At 35.5% G+C, this 21,922-nt stretch overlaps 1 protein-coding gene and 1 long non-coding RNA gene across 3 annotated transcripts in view; one reads left to right on the forward strand and one right to left on the reverse strand.

The window, feature by feature from the left end:
* AKT3 (AKT serine/threonine kinase 3) overlaps positions 1–21,922 on the forward strand; it is a 313,971-nt gene that overhangs the window by 180,508 nt on the left and 111,541 nt on the right. For both annotated transcript variants that reach the window (XM_041751210.1, XM_041751217.1), the window contains 2 exons: positions 1,923–2,067; positions 9,944–10,075. In XM_041751210.1, coding sequence (XP_041607144.1) covers positions 1,923–2,067; positions 9,944–10,075 — 277 coding nt within the window. The remainder of the gene's footprint in view (positions 1–1,922; positions 2,068–9,943; positions 10,076–21,922) is intronic.
* The window catches only part of LOC121488929, a 50,837-nt gene that overhangs the window by 14,672 nt on the left and 14,243 nt on the right, over positions 1–21,922 (reverse strand). The window contains exon 2 of the long non-coding RNA XR_005987217.1: positions 3,282–3,339. This is a non-coding gene — a long non-coding RNA (uncharacterized LOC121488929). The remainder of the gene's footprint in view (positions 1–3,281; positions 3,340–21,922) is intronic.

Raw genomic sequence — 21,922 nt, forward strand, 5'->3', positions numbered from 1 at the left:
AATAGTAAAAGCAACCTTGAGAAAGAAGAACAAAGCTGGTGGTATCACAATCCCAGATTTTAAGATACAGTACAAATCTATGGTAGTCAAAACAGTATGGTACTGGCACAAAAATAGACACACAGATCAATGGAACACAACAGCCCAGAAATAAACCCACACTTATTTTGTCATTTCATCTGTAACAAAGTATTCTGGAATATACAGTAGGGAAAGACAGTTTCTTTAGTAAATTGTGTTAGGAAAACTGAACAGCTAAAGCATAAGAATGAAATTGGATTACTTTTTTTCTTTTTTTACATCATATACAAATATAAACTAACTGGAATAAATACCTAAATATAAGACCTGGAATTATAAAGCCCCTAAAAGAATACATAAGTGGTAACCTTTTGGACAATGGTTTCAGTAGTATTTTTTGGATCTGTCTTCTAAGGCAAGGGCAACAAAAGCAAAAATAAACAGTTGGAACTGCATCAAACTAAAATGCTTTTGCAAAGGAAATAATCAGCAAAATGAAAAGGCAGCTTACTGAATGAGAGGACATATTTGTAAATGACATCTGATAAAGGGTTAATATCCAAGATCTACAAAGAACTCATACAAATCAATGCCAAAAAACCCAATCTGATTAAAAAATGGGAGAAGCCTTGAATAGACATTTTTCCAAAGAAGACATACAGATAGCCAACAGGCACATGAAATGATGCTCAACATCACTCATCACCAGAGAAATGCAAATGAAAACTACAATGAGATAATCACCTCAAAACCAACACAAATGAACAAACAAACTGCAAACAGACTCATAAATACAGAGAACAAACTGGTTGCCAGAAGGGAAAGGTATGAGGTGATGGGTGAAATACATGAAGAGGATTAGGAAATACAAATTTCTGGTTCTAAAATAAATAAGTCACAGGGATGTAATACAATACGGCATCGCAGATATGGTCAATAATATTGTAATAACTTTATGTGGTGACAGATGGTAGTTACACTTACGTGGTGAGCATTTAATAGTGCATAAAATGACTATGTTGTACACCTGAAACTAATATAATACTGTATGTCAACTGTACTTCAATGAAAAGTCAATACTTTAAAAAATAAAATATTTCAGAATAAATTCAATTTAAGATATGCAAAACATTTTCACAGAAAGTCATAAAAGATTGCACTGGGAAATTAAATAAATGGAGACAATACTATGTTTATGGAGTGAAAAATTTAATTTTTTAAGATAGCAATTTCCCCCAAATTGATCTGTAGATTTAATACAATTCCACTCAAAATTCTAACAGACTTTAAGAAACAGATGCTGATTTAAGCATTTATATGAAAATGAATAATTCTTGATCTATAACACAAATTTCAACCAGTGCTCCTGAGACTTATTTTACCTACAAACTATGGGAACAGTGCTCCTGAGACTATTTTACCTACAAACCATGGGAACAGTGAAAGGCTTTAGCTTTGAAAACCTTTTCTTGGAACTTCTGTTGGACCACAGTTAAGACCTTGACCATGTCAATGATGAACTTAACAATGACTAGACAAAGAAGGATTTTAAGGGGCAGCCAGCTTTTGGGGGCCAGTTTACTTTATAGGTAAGTTGTATATATGCAATAAAATTTAACTGTACTTTTAAAGGACAACTGAATTTTTGTATCATCCTTTCCTTTTTTTTTTCTTTGACATACATTTAAATAAATGTTCCAACAATCATAATAAGGTCTGTAATGTTAAATGCTTTGGGGATTAATTTAACTTTTGAGTAAGGGTGGGAGGGTATGTTTACATGTATGCGTGTGTATTATCCTGGAGTAGACTTTATTTGTATTGATGTCATATTTTACACAAGGGAAATATTTGAATCATTTACCATTCTTTATTAACAGGAAACTGTACTTGTTTTATAGGGAAGAGTGGACAGAAGCTATTCAGGCGGTAGCAGACAGACTTCAGAGACAAGAAGAAGAGAGAATGAATTGTAGTCCAACTTCACAAATTGATAATATAGGGGAGGAAGAGATGGATGCTTCCACAACCCATCATAAAAGAAAGGTAGAGAATAGTAATTTATTCCCTACTTAGTATAGCGCTTATTATGTGTATGGAAGAAATATGCACAGTGTTGCATGAAGTATTGGCCAATGATCTTACGTTATGCAAATACGCAAATATAGAGATGTGGGTGTTATTTATCCTGGTAAATCTGAAATACCTGTCATTGTTTAAAACCAAATAATATAAAAGTCACCTCGTTTTCACTGCTTAGTGCTTACCACTGCTGGTAGGACTTCTGAGGTACTTGTTGACTAAAGTGCCATCATGCTGATTTATAATTTGCATTTTTCTCTTGTTTTTAATATCATATCATTTTAGAACTTGGAAATAATGTTTTCCCTAATGATTTGACCCTTTTCCATTTGGTGTTTTGTTAGCTCTGAAAGCAGAAGTGGTTCTCATGTGCTTCCCACCTGGCACCCCAGCTTCACTGATATCAGCAGAAAAGTGAATAGTCTTGGAAATAATAGCTTTTTATTTTAATGTCTGCTTCTGAGCTAGTGAGAGAAAAGACTTTCCTCCCTCAAGTGCTCCAGATTAGTAAATGTCAAGTTATATATTGATAGAATTATAAATTATGGTTTTTATTGATATAGAAAATTAAAAAGCTGGGTGCCTGAGTGGCTCAGTCACTTAAGCATTTGACTCTTGATTTTGGCTCAGGTCATGATCTCACGGTCTGGGAATTGAGCCCCACATTGGGCTCTGCACTCAGTGGGGAGTCTGCTTTAGGTTCTCTCTCCTCCCACTCCCACTGTACGCATGCACATGTGCTCTTTCTCTCTCTCTCAATTAAATAAGTAAGTCGTTAAAAAAAATTAAAAACCAACTTCCTTGTATGAAAATGGTATTTTAAGATTAAAGATCTAAGTGTTCAAAGTAAATGAACGTGCCATTATCATGTTAGAATATATTTGTTATAATGAATTGTAAATTTAATCTCCATGTAGGAAAACACTAACTTTTAATGTAATTACCCATGTAATTTGATATTAGCATAATGATTAAGAACTCTTTGGAGTTAGACTGCTTGTTCAAATCCTCCTTTTTCCAAGTGCTAAACATGAACTTGATGAAGTTATACTGTCACAACCTAGAGCTTATTAATTACTTTCTCCTTATCTAAAATTTCTATTCTAATTATAATAATATTCTGTGAGTGATTTTGATCCAGTGTCTGAGAACTCCTTGTGTCTTCATTAAAGACTTACCCTTTACTTGTTAGTTGAAATGAATCCCTCTTTTAAGTCAGTGTAACACCAGCTTGCTCTGTAGTCATTGCAAAAAACAAAGAAACAATCAGAGATAAGAAAGCTTCTTTTGGATATGTATGTGCACATGCACAGAATAAATACAAAATTTGATTATGCTCATAAATTTAAAAACAGGTCCCAATTAATCTTGCCTTTGAATTCTATGCTACCACATTCATAAACAAGCTATACCAGCTATACTCTAAGTCTGTAGACCTCCTAAAACTCTGCTTACTAACTGACAGTAATAAGCTGCTATTGAGGTGGTTGTAAGTTAAAAGTGGGGAGTTTAAAATGCCCTAAGTAGAAGTACTCTTACTATGAATGAGAGAATTTGGAAATGAATATAGAAATTATTTACCAGAAAAACTTTGAATGAAGAAAGACATTTTCAAAGATGTAAAAATGCAAAAATATGGAGGATTTTATTATTTTTCTGGTAAGACTGGTTATAAATCATAAAAGCACAATGTGATTTCCTCTTTTCACAGTTACCAATGTGGATTATCCTAGAAATCATCACCTTCACTAACTATCACTTGTAAACATTTATTTTGTGCTCTGCTCTCAGGAGTACTTTTATATCTATTATCTCATTTAATCCTCACAAAAATCATATGAGGTTAGGTATCATTATTATCTCACTTTGCAGGTGATTCATCTGACATTCAGAGATTAAATAATCTTGTTCAAACATGTAAGGACTTTTAATTATATACTGGATACCTTCAGTGTGCAACTTATTTCTTATAATTGATGTATCATAAGCCTTTATAATCACTATAATTATTATACTCATTATATGACCAAGTTGTATTAGAGAACAGAATTATACAGATACCCTCTCCTGTGATTGTACTTGGTTTCTCAAATATTTATGTCAAGCTATTGTACTTAGTGTTTTTGTTAATTTCATTTTTTATTGGTGTACTGTTGGGAAAATCAGTAGAATTTGAGTATCACAGAATAGTGATAGGAAGTGAGGTTTTTAAAGTAGATTCTCTAAGAAATCTTTCACTGAAACTGGATCTCAAAAGCCAAAAATGGAGGGATTCATTGTTTTATTTGATCTATATCTGATTTCTATTGTCCTTTTTTATTTCGGTCCATTCCAAAAAAAATTTTTTTTAAGATTTAATTAATTTAGAGAGAGTATGTAGACAGAGGAAGGGACAGAGGGAGAGGGAGAATCTCAAGCAGACTCCAGTGCTGAGCATAGAGCCCAGTGTGAGACTCGATCTCATAATCTCTAGATGAGATCATGACCTGAGCCAAAATCCAGAATCAGACACTCAACCGACCAAGCCACCCTGGGCGCCTGTTATTTCATTTCATTTTAAGTGAGATAGTATAAAACTGTTTTAAATGACAAGGAGTGTAAAAAAAGAACCTCTGTAGCACTCTTTCATGTGGCCCTAACAACTTGGTTAAAAAGGGTAAGATAGTCATATCACTTTCCTGGGTCTCTAGTACTACATCCTTTGTGTATATCAGGTATCCTAAAAAGAATTGCAGAAGTTTTTATTATTTTTAATATCAGACTGCATACTCTGAAATAAGAATGCCTTTCTTATAATTTACAGCGCACATTTTCTTCTTTGTTCACTTTTTTGAAAAATGAGCAATAGGATGAAGATGATAGCTCCTAATTGTGTTAGCTTTGCTAAGAATTGTCTTAGCTGTTTTCTCTTGCCTCAAGCAGATAAATGGTTACTTCTCTTAGTGATAGAGTATTACCCAGTATCTGATGCACAGGGTGAAAAATCTTTTAGGGAAAGATACTGGGTGGTGGAAAAGAGGCAGAGGCCTCCTAACCAGATTTATGTGCTGTTCTGTGTTTTAACTAAAAGATGATCTTTCAAAGGAATTTGATTAGAGGACTCGGAAGTGCCTACTCTTGGTCTGCCAAGCAACCATTCTCTATACTGTCAGTTCTGTGAAGGAGCACAGCATAGAAGGATCAATAGCCAATAGGAGTCAAAGTTCTGCCTAATTTTAAAGTGACCAGTGTAGACCTCTCTGAGAGTAGTAGCTGCTTATCATCTCCTGACTTGGTGTAAAGTGTAAGCAGTATGTACTACTTTCCCATTATGTCTGGCTCCAGTTCTTGGAGTGTTGTTATTTAATGCCTGGGTACACTAACTCAAAGCAATGGCTGGCATGTGGAGAAAGAGTGAAGAAGTTTCCATGGAACCTGCAGAAATCATGTGCTCTCTCACTGCCTGTCCAAAGAAGGAGCAGCTGCCTAATCAATGGTGGAGAGGTTGGCTGGACAAAGGTGAATTTCTTGAAAGCCCCGTTTTTACTTAGTACCCCATGGGGCTTTGTTTGGTTTAGTTCTTAACCTTAACCAAAGGTGCTAAAACCCCTGTATTCTTTTCCGAGAGGTTTCTCATATTCGTCTTCAGTTATATGTTCATATTCTTAACCTAAATTTTATACTACATAATTAGTCTTTTTCTTATATTCTAGTGTGTATTTGAATTGAGTACATTTATTAAGCATTTGTTATATATGCCCATGCATCTCTTAACCTAAAACAGCTACATTGATGTGCTGGAGATTATGTGAAGGAAAATGTAAAATATTTACTTAATAAATTTTGGGAGTTGGGTTTTAGAAGATTAATTTTTCTGCAGGGGATCCATGCTCTCATCTTTTATTAAATTCTTACTGTATTTTTTCCTTTAACATCATCTAAAAGAGGGAAACATTTTGTAATAGGTTGCATTTCATTTGTAAAGACTAGATAATTATTGTGTATATCATGCTAACGTGAGCATTTGGTATCAAAAATACTTTTAAAATTTTCTGAAGTTTTGTCAAAATAGATACAAAATCTGTTTCTGATTTTTTTCACATACGATGCTTTTACTAATATTAATTTCCATGCAAATTCTCTTTTTTTAAAGGTTGACAGTCAAACTGATAAAGCTGTGAAATATAAAGATAAGGCTATTATATTTTTTAAAACCTCCTTTTCTCTCAGAAGTGCAATCCTTAAGCAGTATAATAATATTTTATTACATATTGCTTTTCATCTGAAAATGTCATAAGACAATTGATAAATTCCTTTCTGATTTTTATCACTAAGAATTCAGTTTCCATTTCTATGATATTTAATAATGGGACATAGCAAAGATCATTTTTCAGTGTACTTAAATAAACATTGAAGAGAGTACTGCTCAAATGAAGCTTTGAGCAAAAAATATCATGGCCTAGTTAGGAGAATGATGTCTCTCAGTTATCGACATGGAATAAACTACCCAAGTTCAATGTCTTAAAACAGTAACACTGTATTTCTTCTCAGATTTTGTGGTTGTGTGAGTACTTCTACTGGTCTCATGTGGATCTCTCAAGCATTTGCATTCAGTTAGCACACAGGCTGGTCTGGAAGATCCCAGAAAGCCTTTCTCACGTTTCTGGATTCTTGGTTTCTCCTCCATGTGATCTCTTGGTATGTGGTATCTCATCATCTAGGCCCTTTCTACATAGTATCTTTCTTTACAGCATGAAAGCCTGCTTTGAATTATGACTTTTCCAAAAGGGTGAAAGCATAAGCTGCCAGATTTAAAGGCTTCTTCTGGAACTGGCATACTATCACTTTGATCCTATTCTGTGTTTAAAGCAGGACACAAGGCTAGCTCAGGGAGAGAGAAAGTTGAGTCTACCTCTTCAAGGGAAGGATGGCATGTGCATCCAGGAAGTCAGGGCACTAGTGGCAACCAGTGTTGGAGACTACCTAGCACAGATAGCTTTGTAGTTATATGGTTTTCCTTGATTTTTAAAAATCTATTAATAGAAACAAAATTTCTTAGCACTATGTACTATTCAAATGACACTAACCTTGTTAAGTATATTCTGTATATTTAGTGCCACATGTTTGATTTTTAGTTGAATTAATAAATGTATTTTCCTTTCTTCCCTGATACATTTCGCTGCTTCTTTTGTGAACTGGAGATATTACTGACTGGTTAAGACATTACAACTTGACATTTGGAAAAATTTTCAAATTTACAGGCAGCAGATAATGTTGAAAGTGAATGTAAGCATTTGTTTCTAACATTTTTAGAATTTTTACAAATAATGCATATGAGGAATATTTAGTCTGTAGTTTTCTTGAAATGTTTTGTCTGGTTTTGATAATCAGGGTAATAATGGCCTCATAGAATGAATAGGGAAGTATTCTCTTTTTTTCATCTTTCTGTAAGAGTTTATATAGAATTGGTATCATTTATTCCTTAAATGTTTATAGAATTCAGCAGTGAAACCATTTGGCTCTCAGGTTTCCTTTTTGAGAAGTTTTTGGCTGCAAATTCAATTTTCTTAGTAGACATAGGGCTATTTAAGTTATCTGTTTCTGTTTGAGTGAGCTTTGATTGTGTGAGGCTTTCAGGGAATTTGTTCATTTCATGTATATTGTTGATTTTATGGGCATAAAGCTGTTTGTAATACTCCCACATGATCCTTTTAGTGTCTATAGAGTCTGTAGTAATGTCAGCTCTTTTATTCCTGATGTTGGTCAATTTATGTCTTCTGCTTTTATTTTCCTGAGCAATCTGGTTAGAGGTTTATCAATTTCATTGATCTTCTCAAAGAACCAGCTTTTGGTTTCATTGATATTCTCTACTTTTTTAAAAAATGTAATTGATTTCTGCTTTTATCTTTATTATTTTCTTTATTCGCTTTCTCTTGAGTTGAATTTGCTCTTGTTCAGCTTCTTAATGTGGAAGCTGAGATCACTGACTTGAGACATTCTTGACATTTACTTCAGATGAATGGTAGAAAGGAAAAAAATACAGTTATAAAATGGCAGAAAAGTCTTCAATAACTTCTCATTATCTATAGGATAAAACCCAGATTCTTAACTTGTTATTCATAGAGCCCTGAACTGAATTTAAATTTATGATGATAGGGCAGCCCCGGTGGCGCAGCAGTTTAGTGCCGCCTGCAGCCCGGGATGTGATCCTGGAGACCTGGGATCGAGTCCCACATCGGGCTTTCTGCATGGAGCCTGCTTCTCTCTCTGCCTGTGTCTCTGCCTCTCTCTCGCTCTCTCTGAATGAATAAATAAATAAATCTTAAAAAAAATAAAAATAAATAAATTTAGGATGATAAACTGAGCATACCCGGTTGTCTCTCCTTCTATTTAAAAGCCCATTAAAATGATAGTAAAGGCATTAAAAAAGAGACAAGTCCACGCAAATGAAAAGCTGGGTAGAGGAAAGGCATTAGTGGACAACCATATCAAAATTATGGAAATTTGTGGAAGAACACTAATAGAGCAAGAAAAGCATGCATAAAGGGGGCTGTAGAGAGCAAATAGCAGATCTGCTTGGCAAAATCCTGGGAAACAGCTAACTTAGGAGTGAGAAATGAACCTGAAAACAGATTAATTAAAGGCATTCTTAGACGTCCCTAACTTTTCTATTCTGAATTGCACCAATTGCTTTTTCAGATATAGTACTGCTGCTTTTGAGATTTCTTCTTACTGAGCTCCAGGGTTATTTTCAACATTTCTTACACACCTATCTTTCACTTCTGAGGATTTCATCCTAATTTTGCTAGAGTACATTCTCAAATAGCTTCCCTGAAAGGTACTGCTCCCTTAGATGTATTTGGAAAAGTTTGTGGGGGCATTTTTGATGACCATGTTGTTTGGGGATAGTTGCACTACTAAACCCCAAAAAACCTGAGTCCTTGGAAGACAGTATGGAAGTTCCTCAAAAAATTAAAAGTAGAATTACCATATGATCCAATAATTCCACTATTGGATACTTACCTAAAGTAAATAAAAACACTAATTTGAAATATACATGCACATCCCTATGTTTATTGCAGCATTATTTACAATAGCCAAGAGGTGGAAACAACCCAAGTGTTCACTGATAGATGAATGGGTAAAGAAGACATGGTATGTATACACAATGGAATATTACTCAGCCATAAAAGAGAATGAACCCTGCCATTTGCAACAACATGGATGGAGCTAGAGAGTAAAACGCTAAACAAAATATCAGTCAGAGAAAGGCAAATACCATATGATTCCACTCATATGTGGAATTTAAGAAACAAAACAAATGAACAAAGAAAAAGAGACCAAAGAAACCAGACTCTTAAATACAAGAGAACACATTGGTGGTTGCCAGAGAGAAGGCAGGTGGGAGGGATGGGTGAAATAAAAGGGATTAAAAATACAGTTAACTTGATGAACACTGAGAAATGTGTAGGACTGGTGAATCATTATATTGTACACCTGAAACTAGTATAACACTATATGTTAATTATACTTCAATCAATCCAAAAAAGGCTTGCGTCCTCGAAAGTAAATGAAAATGATTTTATTTTCTGTTTGCCCCTACACTTGACTGATAGCTTGAGTGGCTGAGGGATTTGAGGTTCAAAATTATTGTCTCCAGTATCTGAGAATTGCTTAAATTATTTCTAGTATCCATGCTTGCTGGTGAGGCAGCCATTGCCAATCTGATTCTTACTCATTTAAGTGTGTTTAGAAATTGGTTAAATTTGCTTTTGAGTAGATGTTGCAAACATATACCTATATGTTTATAAATAAATTGCATCAAATATTTCATACTATATTTTTAATTTGTATTTTTCAGACAATGAATGATTTTGACTATTTGAAACTACTAGGTAAAGGCACTTTTGGGAAAGTTATTTTGGTTCGAGAGAAGGCAAGTGGGAAATACTATGCTATGAAGATTCTGAAGAAAGAAGTGATTATTGCAAAGGTAATTGATTACTAGAGTTAATTACTAAATTTTGCTTTATGGTATGCACTCATGGCATACACATGACTTAGGTGTAGAAATTCCATTAAAAAACCAAAATGTTGATTGTAGGCTGTTGTTGTAGTAGTATCTGTATATCAGGATTTATTTATAACATTATATATTTCAAAAATTTATAATATTATCTGAACATTGTATACTGAAGCTATTTTATTCCCTTGAGGAGATAAAAATATTTATTCTATGTTTTTGTGTTTGGGGGAATGTTTTGACTGTTTTGACCTATATCACTAATCCACTGGTGTTGCTTTTTGATATTTTTCCTCAATATTCTGAATTTTTTTATTATTAAATTAAAAAAGTAATTCAAATAGCATAAATGATTTGCACCCATAAGTTTACACAGATCATATTGCATCCATAAGTTACACAGCTCATATAACAATGAATGGGAAAGCATCCTTAATAGATTTGAAAATATGAGAATCCTAAAATTAAAAGAAATAATAGTCTCTGTATTTTTTTCAGGAACCTTTAACTCCCACTTTCATAACTTTATTCAGCTTAGATATACACAAATAACTAACATGTTAATGATGCCAATTCTCACCCAGAGTTCTGAACTGAATCCTAATACCCTCAATAAACAAATTCAATATACTTTAGAAATTGGTCCATGCCTTATGTTTTGTTTGATTGAACAAATGATACATAATATTATTGGTGTACTTAATGGACTACTTTAACTTTCAAACCACAGTTGACCCTTGGACAACTTGGCGGCTAAGGGTGACTCCCTGCTCAGTTGAAAGTCCAGTGTCACTTTGGACTCCCCCCAAATTTAACTAATAGTCTACTATTGACGGACAACCTTAGCAATATCATGAACAGTCACGTCTTATATAGTGTATTTGTACAATGAAGTAAGTTAGAGAAAAGAAACTATAATTTAGACAATCATAAGGGACATAAAATATATTTACATGACTGTATTATATTTAAGTGGACCCCTGCAGTTCAAACACATGTTGTTTGAGGGTCAACTGTATAGTTTCATCATCTGGAGCATATTGCTCTACACACTGAAGCTATGCTCCTCCTGTCTCTAACATTTGTTTTCATTTCAACTCTTACACAAGTCTGTGTCTGGTATTGGAAATAACACTGACCTTGGAGTCCTATAGGCCTGAATTCACACCCTAGCTTTGCATCTTACGATTTCATAACCTTTAACAACCCATTTTTTGGGGCAGTACAGCTCTCTTAGAGACATTTGCAGTGTTTTGGGGGAGCATATTTGCTTATCACAAGCATATTTGCTTATCACAGTGAATCAGTTAAAAAGAAACTGCTGACCATCATAAGGCTAATAAGGCCATGCATGCTGAATGTCCTGCAATGTGTTGAGCAGCCCAGCACAGCCTTGCATTTTTTATTTGCAAAATTTCACTTGTTAAAAGAAAAAAAGTCATTTGAAGTAAGGAGCACTAGTGTTGTATGCAACTGATGAATCACTGAATTCTACCTTTGAAACTATTAATACAGTGTATGTTAACTAAATCTAAATTGAAGAAATTTTTTAAAAAGGTATTTCTGGTCAGGGATATTAAGGATTAGGATAGGCAAAATGTTTGGCATCATACCTGACACTGTTCATTAAACTGATATTTTCTGGGAGCTAGTATAGTGCTACTTACTTAATGAACCCAAACAAATTACTCTTTATGCCTTCATTTCCTCAGTTGTAAGATAATAATATAATGTGTATCTCATAGAGTTGTCGTCAGGATTAAATGAATGAAGAAGTATAATTGCATTTACTGAAAATAAAATTGAACTAAGATTAAAATAGTATTAAACGAAAATAAATACATTATCACTCTAAGTATTTGCTATGATTATTATTACTCTTACCACCTACCCTGTGTGAAGCATCAGTAAATCATTTCTATTTGGTTTTTCTTTTATGCATTAGCCTCACTTGAAGCCTATTTTCCCTAACTATTAATTATACTTTTCTGAATAACTCTATAGAACTGGGTATATTTTACAAGTGATAGCATATCCAGCGTGGTGTACTATCCTTGATATATTTTCACCATAAATCCATTTATCCATTTCTTGAAACAAAATATGTCTGCTTATAGTAAAATGATTAACAATATAATATTTCAGAGTCTGTCTTATAAGACCTGGGGTTTGAATCATGATGTTCCCATTGCATGATGTCCACGGGCCTTATTACTGTTGATGTTAACACTAACCACTCGATTAAAGCATTGTTCCCCAGGTTTCTCTACTGTAGGCATTTTTCCCATTGTAATTATTAACTATCTTAGGAGGGATATCTGACACTATACAGGTATTTTTTTTCTTCTTAAATTTTTGCCCACTCATTTTAACTTCCATCAGTGGATCTTGTCTATAACAGTTATCACTGTGGGTTCTAATGGTATTTTCTATTTCCTTCATTCTTTATGCATTTATTCTATTCAGTCTAACTGAATAAAGGTTTGATAATTTTATCTTTTCAAAAAGTGAACTTTTACTTTCATTTATTTTTCTCTATTTTTCTATTCTCTGTTTTATCTCTGCTCTAATCATTATCATTTCCTTCCTTCTGCTAGTTTTAGCTTTAGTTTATTCTTTTCTCACTCCCTGAAGTTGTAAAGTGGTTGTGGATTGGAGATCTATCGTTGTCGTCTTCTTCGTTGTCATTGTCATTGTCATCGTCTTTGAGAAAGAGAGTGCATGCATATGGAATTTGGGGCTGAGGGGCAGAGGGAGACAGAGAATCTTAAGCAGGCTCCAACTTCAGCAAGAGCCTGACACAGGGCTTGTCCCAGGACCCTGAGATCATGACCTGAGCTGAAATCAGGAGTTAATCACTTAACCAACTGAGCTACCCAGGTACCTCAAGATCTGTTTTCTTTTTAAGCATAAGCGTCTTAAGGCTATAATTTTCCACTTAGCATTGCTTTTGATATTTCCCATAAATTTTGGTATGTAGGTATTTCTTTTCATTCACCTCTCAGTGTTTTCTAATTTCCCTTATGATTTCTCCTTTGATCCATTGATAAAGACTCTTAATTTCTACAAACTTATAAATTTTCCAGTTTACTTTTTGTTTCTGATTTCAGACTTTATCTCATTGCTGTTAGAGAAGGTACTTGGTATGATATCTGTCTTTTTAAATCTGTTGAGACTTAATTTGTGGCCTAACATATGGTGTATGCTGGAGAATTTTCCACCTGCACTTGAAAAGAATGTGTAATCTGTTGTTGGGTGAAACATTCTGTGTGTCTTTGTTAGATCTAGTTGGTTTATAGTGTTAAGTTTTCCATTTTCTTACTTCTCTCTAGTTGTTCTGTCTCATTATTGCAAGTAAGATATTGAAGTCTCCAACATTATTGTAAAACTATTTCTCATTTTAATTGTCTTATTTTTGCTTCATGCATCTTGATGGTTTGCTATTAGGTACAAAAATTTTATAACTGTTATTTGTTGCTGGATTTGAGCTTTTGGTAAATATATAATGTCAATTCTTGTCTTTTGTAACTTAAAAAAAAAATTTTTTTTTTGGTCTGATAATGAAATAGCCACCCCTGCTCTCTTTTGGTTACCTTTGTATGTAATATTTCATCCTTTCAGTTTCAGCATATATGTGTCTTTGGCTCTAAAATAAGTCTTTTGTAGACAGTGCATATTTTGATCATCTCTTATCTTCTGATTGGAGGGTTTAATCCATTCACATTAAAATAAATACTTATAAGGAGGGAATTCTGTCACTTTGCTATTTTTTTTCAATATGCTTTATACTTTCTTTGTCCTCATTGTCTGCAACTGTCTTATGTTTAGTTGATCTTTTTATAGTGAAACATTTTAATTCCCTTCTCATTTCCTTCTCTATGTATTCTGTAGCTATTTTCTGTATGGTTACCATGGGGATTACATTTAACAACCTAAAATTATAACATTCTAATTTGAATTTATACCACCTTAACTTCAGTAACATACAAAAACTGCTTCTCTGCTGCTATGCTACTCTACTCAACCCTTTTAAGTTATTTATGTTAAAAATGACATCTTTATTCTTTTTGGTGCAATTATAAATGGGATTGTTTACTTAATTTCTTTTTCTACTACTTTGTTATTACTGTTTAGAAATCCAAGAGATTTCTGTATATTAATTTAGTATCCTGCAACTTCACTGAATTCATTTATTAGTTCTGGTGGTTTTTTGGTGTTTCTGGGTTTTCTATATATAGTACCATGTCACTGCAAATAGTGACAGTTTTAATTCTTTCTTACCAATTTAGATACCTTTTATTTCTTTTTCTTGTTCTATTACTGTGGCCCAGACTTCCAGTACTCTGCTGATTAAAAGTGATGAGGGTAAGACATCCTTGTCTTGTTCTTGATCTTAGAAGAAAGGCTGTCAGTTTTTACCATTATGATGTTAGCTATGGGTATTTCATATATGGCCTTTACTATGTTGAGGTATGTTTCCTCTAGCCCTACTTGAGAATTCTACAGTGAATGAATGTTGTAGTTTATCAAATGCTTTTTCTGCATCTATTGATATGATCATATGGTTTCTATCCTCTTACTAGTGTGATATATTACATTTACTGATTTGTGAATATGGAACCACCTTTACCTCCCTGGACTAAATCTTACTTAACTGTGGTGAATGTTTTTTTAAAAATGTATTGTTGAATTTGGTTTGCTGATACTTTGTTGAGGATTTTTGTATCCATGTTCATCAAAGATATTGGTCTGTAATTTTTATTTATTTATTTTTTGTAGTATCTTAATCTGGTCTTAGTGTCAGGGTAGTGGTAGCCTTATAGAATGAATTGGGAAGTTTTCCTTCCTCTTCTGTATTTTGGAGTAGTTGAGAGTAATAGGTATTGATTATTTAAATGTTTGCCAGAAGTCATCTGTGAAGCCGCCTGGTCCTGGACTTCTGTTTGTTAAGTATCTTGGTTACTGACTCAGTTTCATTTCTAGTAGTTCATCAGTTCAGATTCTCTATTTTTTCCTGATTCAGTTGGAAGATTATGTTTCTAGGAATTTATCCATTTCTTCTTGGTTGTCCAGTTTGTTGGCATATAATTTTTTATAAAATTCTTTTATAATCCTTTGTATTTCTATGGTGTTAGTTGTTATTTCTCCTTCATTTCTGATTTTATTTATTTGAGTCCTGTCTTTTTTTTTTCCTTCCTGATGAATCTAGCTAAAAGTTTATCATTTTTGTTGATGTTTTCAGGGAACCAACTCCTAACTTAATTGATTTTTTATATATATTTTTTGGTCTCTATTTCATTTATTTCTGCTCTAATAATGATTATTTCATTCCTTCTACTAGCTTTAGGTTTTTCTTTTTCTAGCCCTTTTAGGTATAAAATTAGATTATTAGTTTGAGATTTTTTTGTCTCTTAAGGTAGGTTTGTATTACTATAAAATTCCCTCTTATAATTGCTTTTGTTGTGTCGCCAAATTTTGTACCATGTGTTTTCATTTATCTCCGTGTATTTTAAAATTTTCTCTTTGATTTTTTGGCTTGTCCATTCATTGTTTAGTAGCATGTTGCTTAGTCTCTACTTGTTGTTCCCAGATTTCTTCTTGTAGTTGATTTGTAGTATTACATCTCTGTGGTCAGAAAAATTGCATGATATAATTCAGTCTTAAGTTTATTGAGACTTGTTTTATGGCCTAAGATGTGATCCATCCTGGAGAATGTTCCATAAGCACATGAATAGAATATGTATTCTGCTGCTTTTGGCTGAAATGTTCTATATATGACTGTTAGGTCCATCTGGTCTAATATGTCATTGAAAGCCACTGTTTGCTGGCTGTTTTTCCATCTGCATTATCTCACCATTGATGTAAGTGGGGTGTTAAAGTCCCTTCCTGTTGTATTACTCTCAATTTATGTCTGTTAGTAAATTGCTTTATATAAATGTATAGTTATAATTTATGTAATTTACAATTGTGATATCATCTTGTTGGACCGATCCCTCTATCATTATGCAATGCCCTTTTTTGTCTCTTGCTACAGTCTTTTTTTTAAAAGATTTTATTTATTTATTCATGAAAAAGAGAGGCAGAGACATAAGCAGAAGGAGAAGCAGGCTCTCCAAAGGGAGCCTGATGCAGTACTTGATCCCTGGACCCTGGGATCATTCCCTGAGCAGACACTCAACCACTGAGCCACCTAGGTGTCTCTATAGTCTCTGTTTTGTGTATTAGGGAGGTCAGCCACATCTGTTCTAAAAACAGTGGCCTCATGTAAAAGAGGTCCTGTGGTACCCTGTAATGCCATACCCCTCCCTGGTCACTAAATCAAGGTGCTCCAGGGGTGTCTGCTATGTGGGCTGTGTGTGCCCTACTGTTGTGGTTGAGCAATGTTTGCCTTCAGCCCAGTCGGCTGCCCTGACCTGCTTGGCCTACTGCGGGAGCACGGGGCAGGATTTGGTCCCTGTGCTTTTGGGGTGCCTGCCAGAGGCTAGTGGGATCTCAGCGTTGGGTGGGATTAGCAATTAGGCTGAGTGTCAGCACATAGTCTCTCTTTCTGCCACAGTGGTAAGCACACCACGTGGCAGGACTTTTCTTTCTGCGCACCCAGCCAAAAGGTTCTGCTGCTCAAACTAGGCATACAAGTGTGTGGGTTATCTCCCTACCTCTCTCCATGACAGAAGTCACTTTGGAATGTCACCGATCCCTCATGGGGCTGCTTGTGGGATGTGGCAGGGCAGGAGTCACTTTAGAGGGTTGAATGGGACTGGTCTTCAAGGGAACACCAGGGCAGAACAGCATTGTTAGCAAGGTAGGAGGAGGGTGCTAGTGCTGGCTCCCACAAGTGTCTAGCTCTCCAGACTGGGGGAGGGGAAGAGAAATGGTGCCCATAGCACTTTTCTTCTTGGAGATGTGTCCTGAAGATGCCCACCTCTCCAGCACATGTTCTGAGATGAATAAATAAATCTTCATGTATACCCCAGGTGCTTTTTTAACTACTGCTTCTGTGCTGTGTCTCAGTGAGTTACTTGCTGGCCCTTTAAGGATGGGTAAGCCCACTGATTTTTAACGTACCTGGAGTTAAGCTCCATTGACTTGAAAAGCTCCTAAAGTTAAGCCCATTGGTTTTCAGAGCCAGCTGTTAGCAGGATTTTGTCTTCCTGATGCAGGGACCCAGCATCTGATGGCTCTCGTGTCTCTGTGGTTGTGGTGTCTCTCCTGTTTGTGGTGAGTCTTGCCAAGAGTTTGGTTCTCAGCTGTGCCTCTGCCCCTCCTACCTTTTTCCACATGGCTTTCTCTTTACAGTGAACTATGGAATATCTGTTCTACGTGTCTGCAGATTGTCTTCGGTTAGTTGCACAGATGTAACTGTTGTCTAGGTATGTCCATGGACCAGGTGAACTCAGGATCCTCCTGCTCTGCCATCTTCCCAACCACCCCTTGAAACGTACTTCTAAATACAACTCAAAAGTCAAAAGTACCCCTTGATCCATGGACTACAGAATGGATGTTGTATTAGTGGGCATGAAAACAACACTAATCCTGTTGTCCATTTCCATTAGAGTTCTTGGGCAGTCAGGTTTGTTGTTAGTAAGCAGTAATATTTTGAAAGGAGTTTTTTTTTCTGAGCTACTCAGTGGTAGGCTTAAAATATTCAGTAAACCGTGTTGTAAATAGATGTACTGTCTCATCTGGGCTTTGTTGTTCTGGTCAAAGAGCATAGGCAGGGTAGATTTAGCATAATTCTTAAGGGTCCTAGGACTTTTGGAATGGCCCATGAGCATTGGCTTCAACTAAAAGTCGCCAGTTGAATTATCACCTTTAAAAAAAAAAAAAGAGTCCGCCTGTCCTTTGAAGCTTTGAAGCCAGCCATTGGCTTCTCCTCTCTAGCTATGAAAGTTGTAGATGGTATCTTCTTCCAGTATAAGGCTATTTTGTCTGTATTGAAATCTGATGTTTAATGTGGCCTCCTTTATGAATTCTCTTAGCTGGATCTTCTGGATAACTTGCTGCAGCTTCTGCAACAGTAGTTGGTTTTTTATCTTGTACTTTTATATTATGGAGATGACTTCTTTAAACCTTGTGAGCCAACCTCTGTCAGCTTCAGACTTTTCTTCTGTGGCTCCCTCACCTCTCTGAGCCTTCACAGAATTGATGAAAGTCAGAGCCTTCCTCTGGGTTAGACTTTGGCCTAAGGGAATGTCATGGCTATTTGATCCTCTATCCAGACCACTGAAATATTCTCCATATGAGCAGTAATGCTGTTTTGCTTCCTTATCATTCATGTGTTCACTGGAGTATAACACTTGCAATTTCCTTCAAGAACTTTCCCTTTGCTTTCACAGCGTGGCCTAGCTTCCAGCCTCTCAGCTTTGACCTACCTTCCTCACTCGGCTTCATCACATCTAGCTTTTGATTTAAAGTGAGAGATTATACATCTTCTCTTGAACACTTAGAGGCCATTACAAGATTATTAATTGGTTTAAATATTAATTTCAATATTGTGTGTCTCAAGGAATAGGAAGCCTCAGAGGGAGGGAGACTCGGGAATAGACAATCAGAAGAAGATTCTGAACACACACACACAACATTCATTGATTAAATTTGCTTTCTTATATAGGCAGGGTTCGTGGCATTACAAAATAATTACAATAATAATATCAAAGATCACTGATCAGATATCTCCATTAAAAAAATCTAATAGTAGTGGGATACCTAGATGGCTCAGGGGTTGAGTGTCTGCCTTTGGCTCAGGTCATGATCCCGGGGTCCTGAAATTGAGTTCCAATCGGGATCCCCCAGGGAGCGTGCTTCTCCCTCTGCCTATGTCTTTGCCTCTCTCTCTGTGTCTCATGAATAGATAAATAAAATCTTAAAAAAAATCCAATAGTAATGAAAAAGTTTGAAATACTGTAAGAAATGCCAAAATATGGCACAGAGACACAAAGTGAGCAGCAAATGCTATTGAAAAAATGGCACTAATAGACTCTTGATGCAGCATTGCCACCTTCAATTTGTAAAAAATGCATTATCTGCAAAGTGTAATAAAGTGAAGCAAAAAAAAAAAAAAAAAAAAGGTATGCCTGTACAGCATTTTAAACTCACTTTGATTAGATGAGCTGAGTCAATCTAATCCTGCTCATATCCTCAGCCATACACAGTGATTGGGTATAATGTTTATGTCATCAGGATAAAAATAGAATTGACCTTCTTACAATGTTACTGAGTTGTCTGACTTAGGTAGGCTAGGTTCCCAGTTCTGGCAGCTGGCACCCTCTTTTCTTGGACATTTCTGGGGTCAGAATGGAGTGGTCAAATTGCTTTTCTGTTTTCTACCTCATCAGAGTCTTAAAGTGTGCCAGCTCGCTTCCTAATTCACATAGTAGAATCTATTTTCAGCTTTCCCATTCAACAAGAGAACCCATGTTCTATTACTCTACCTCGTTAGTCATTCAAGAATATGAACAGAGGACTGAGGATCACCAAACAGATGAGAAAAATCTAAAGACAGAATAAAATAGAATGAAGAAGAACAAAGGAATAGTTGATCCTCATGAAAACAGACAAAACAGAGAACTGAAGATACATTCACAGTCTCTAATTAGTATTTGCAGAGAAGTAGGAAAAAATGTTGTATTACAAAACAAAAATAGGCTGAAAAATAGAGCACAAGAAAGTAATTATAAATCTAATGCGTGATTGCTAAAATAAAACATTTAATACAAGGATTGTAAACAAATTTTGGGGTAATATCTAAGAATGAAGAGCCAAAAATACAGCAATAGAAAATACTGAAAGAATAGTTAGGACATGAAGGCTTAATAAAGGGCACTCAGCATGTGTAAGAATTTAAGGGAGAAGGAAAGAGTTTAGAAGTAATCAAAGAAAATAAAATTGATTGTAGCTGAAGGAGTCTTCAGATTGAAAGTATCTACTGAGCGCTGAGCCCAAAGAAAAGAAAACTGGGCCCCTGGCTGGCTGAGTCAGTGGAGTTTGTGACTCTTGATCTCAGGATTGTGAGTTTGAGCTGCACATTGGGTATAGAGACTACATAAAAATGAAGTCTGGGGGGAAAAAAGAAAGAAAAGAAAATGGACAATAGACACCTTCTTAAATCATTAGGAAAGTTTTGAATCTTAAAGCTAAAAAGATCCTCTAAAAGTTTTCAGAAAGCAAGGAACAGACTACCTTCCATTAAGGAATAAAAACAAAATTGTGTCGTACTTATTTTAGCAAAATTTAGAAGGAAATGTCATAGTCAGAGATGGAGTCCATGAGGCAAGAGAACTTACGTTCAGTGTGCATAAGAAATCTCAAGGTGACATAGTATAAATAGCCGGTCATTCCATCGTAGATCATTTGACTAAGGTCGATTCTAATGGTAGAATAAAGAAGGAGGAGAAAAAAGGATGTAGGACCCTACAAGGAAAAGTAAATATTTCCTCGAGAAAGATATAGTCCAAATGTGAAGCAGAGTGAAATATGGAATGATCATGACCAATGGATGTAGCATCAGAGACAGTTTGGCCTGGACACATGGAAAATTGTCCCTGGAGGAGCTTAGGATTATTGATGAACAGTAACCTTTCCTTTTTTACTGATTACCCATACTAGGTGATTCTGCTGTAAATGATATTTACCTATTTTTATAATATTACAAACACCACATTGGTGTTCAGTTTTCAGAATAAATCAATAGACAAAGTGCACAAGACTTATTTAGAGTTATAGGATAGACTGAAACTGTTACAAGCCTAGGCAGTGTAAAAGAAATGATACAATTGGTGGATGCAGCTGAAAACATGCTACTCTGAAACAGGAAGTGTGACTCTGAAGCCAGAGCCACAGAGAGGCACAGATGCAGAGGCTACAAGGCCCTCCATGGGCCTAGAGAGCAGAAATGCAAATACCAAGGATTTCTCAGACCTAGGGATCTAAAGGAATCTCCTCTGCTGAACTTCAGATGGGTGATCTCTTTATTCTTTCCAATTCCTCTCTTTCAGAATGGGAATATCTGTCCTATGCCTGTCACACCATTGTATTTTGGAAGCGAGTATCTTGTTTTCTGGTTTAATAGGGCAACAGATGTCGATGAATTTTGCCCCAGGATGGGCCATCCCTGCATCTCTCCCATACCTAACTTCACTATTTAGATGATGAGATTTGAGACTTTTGAGCTGCTGTTCATTAAATGAGGTTTTAGCCTTAAAGTTGATAGTGTGAGTCAAGACTTTTGGAGATGTTGGAATGCGTAAATATGTTTTGCCTGTGAGACAAAAGTGAATTTGGTGCACCAGGATTGAACTGTAATGGTTGAATATTGAACCCCAAAACGGTATTTCCACATCTTAATTTCTGGAACATATTAATGGGACCTTGTTTGGAAAAGCCCTTTTCTCAGATACAGTTAAATGAAGGATCTTGAGATAAGGAGATGGTTCTCAATTATCTGAGTGGTATCCAGTGACAGTTGTCATTAAGGCAGAGGCAGGTTTGATTCACATGGTGAGCAGAGATTAGAGTCCTGGAGCTTCAAGGCGAGAAGCTCCTGGCAGCTCCCAGAGGCCAGAACAACATCATGGAATGGATTCCCCAACCCCCCAGCACCCGACCCTCTGAAGGGAGCTTATTAGCTCCCAATCTTGATTTTGGACTTCTGGTCTCCAGAACTGTAAAAGAGTAAATTTTTGTTGTTTCAAGCCACCAAGTTTGTGATAATTTGTGACAACAGTCACATGAAATGAATACAGACAAGTACCTAGAGATATGAACTTCCCATTTAGGGTAAGTATGTGCTGAAGCAAATTGCCTGCAGTACCGGAGGTC

The sequence above is a fragment of the Vulpes lagopus genome, chromosome 1 (assembly GCF_018345385.1).
Source record: "Vulpes lagopus strain Blue_001 chromosome 1, ASM1834538v1, whole genome shotgun sequence".
Lineage (NCBI taxonomy): Eukaryota > Metazoa > Chordata > Mammalia > Carnivora > Canidae > Vulpes > Vulpes lagopus.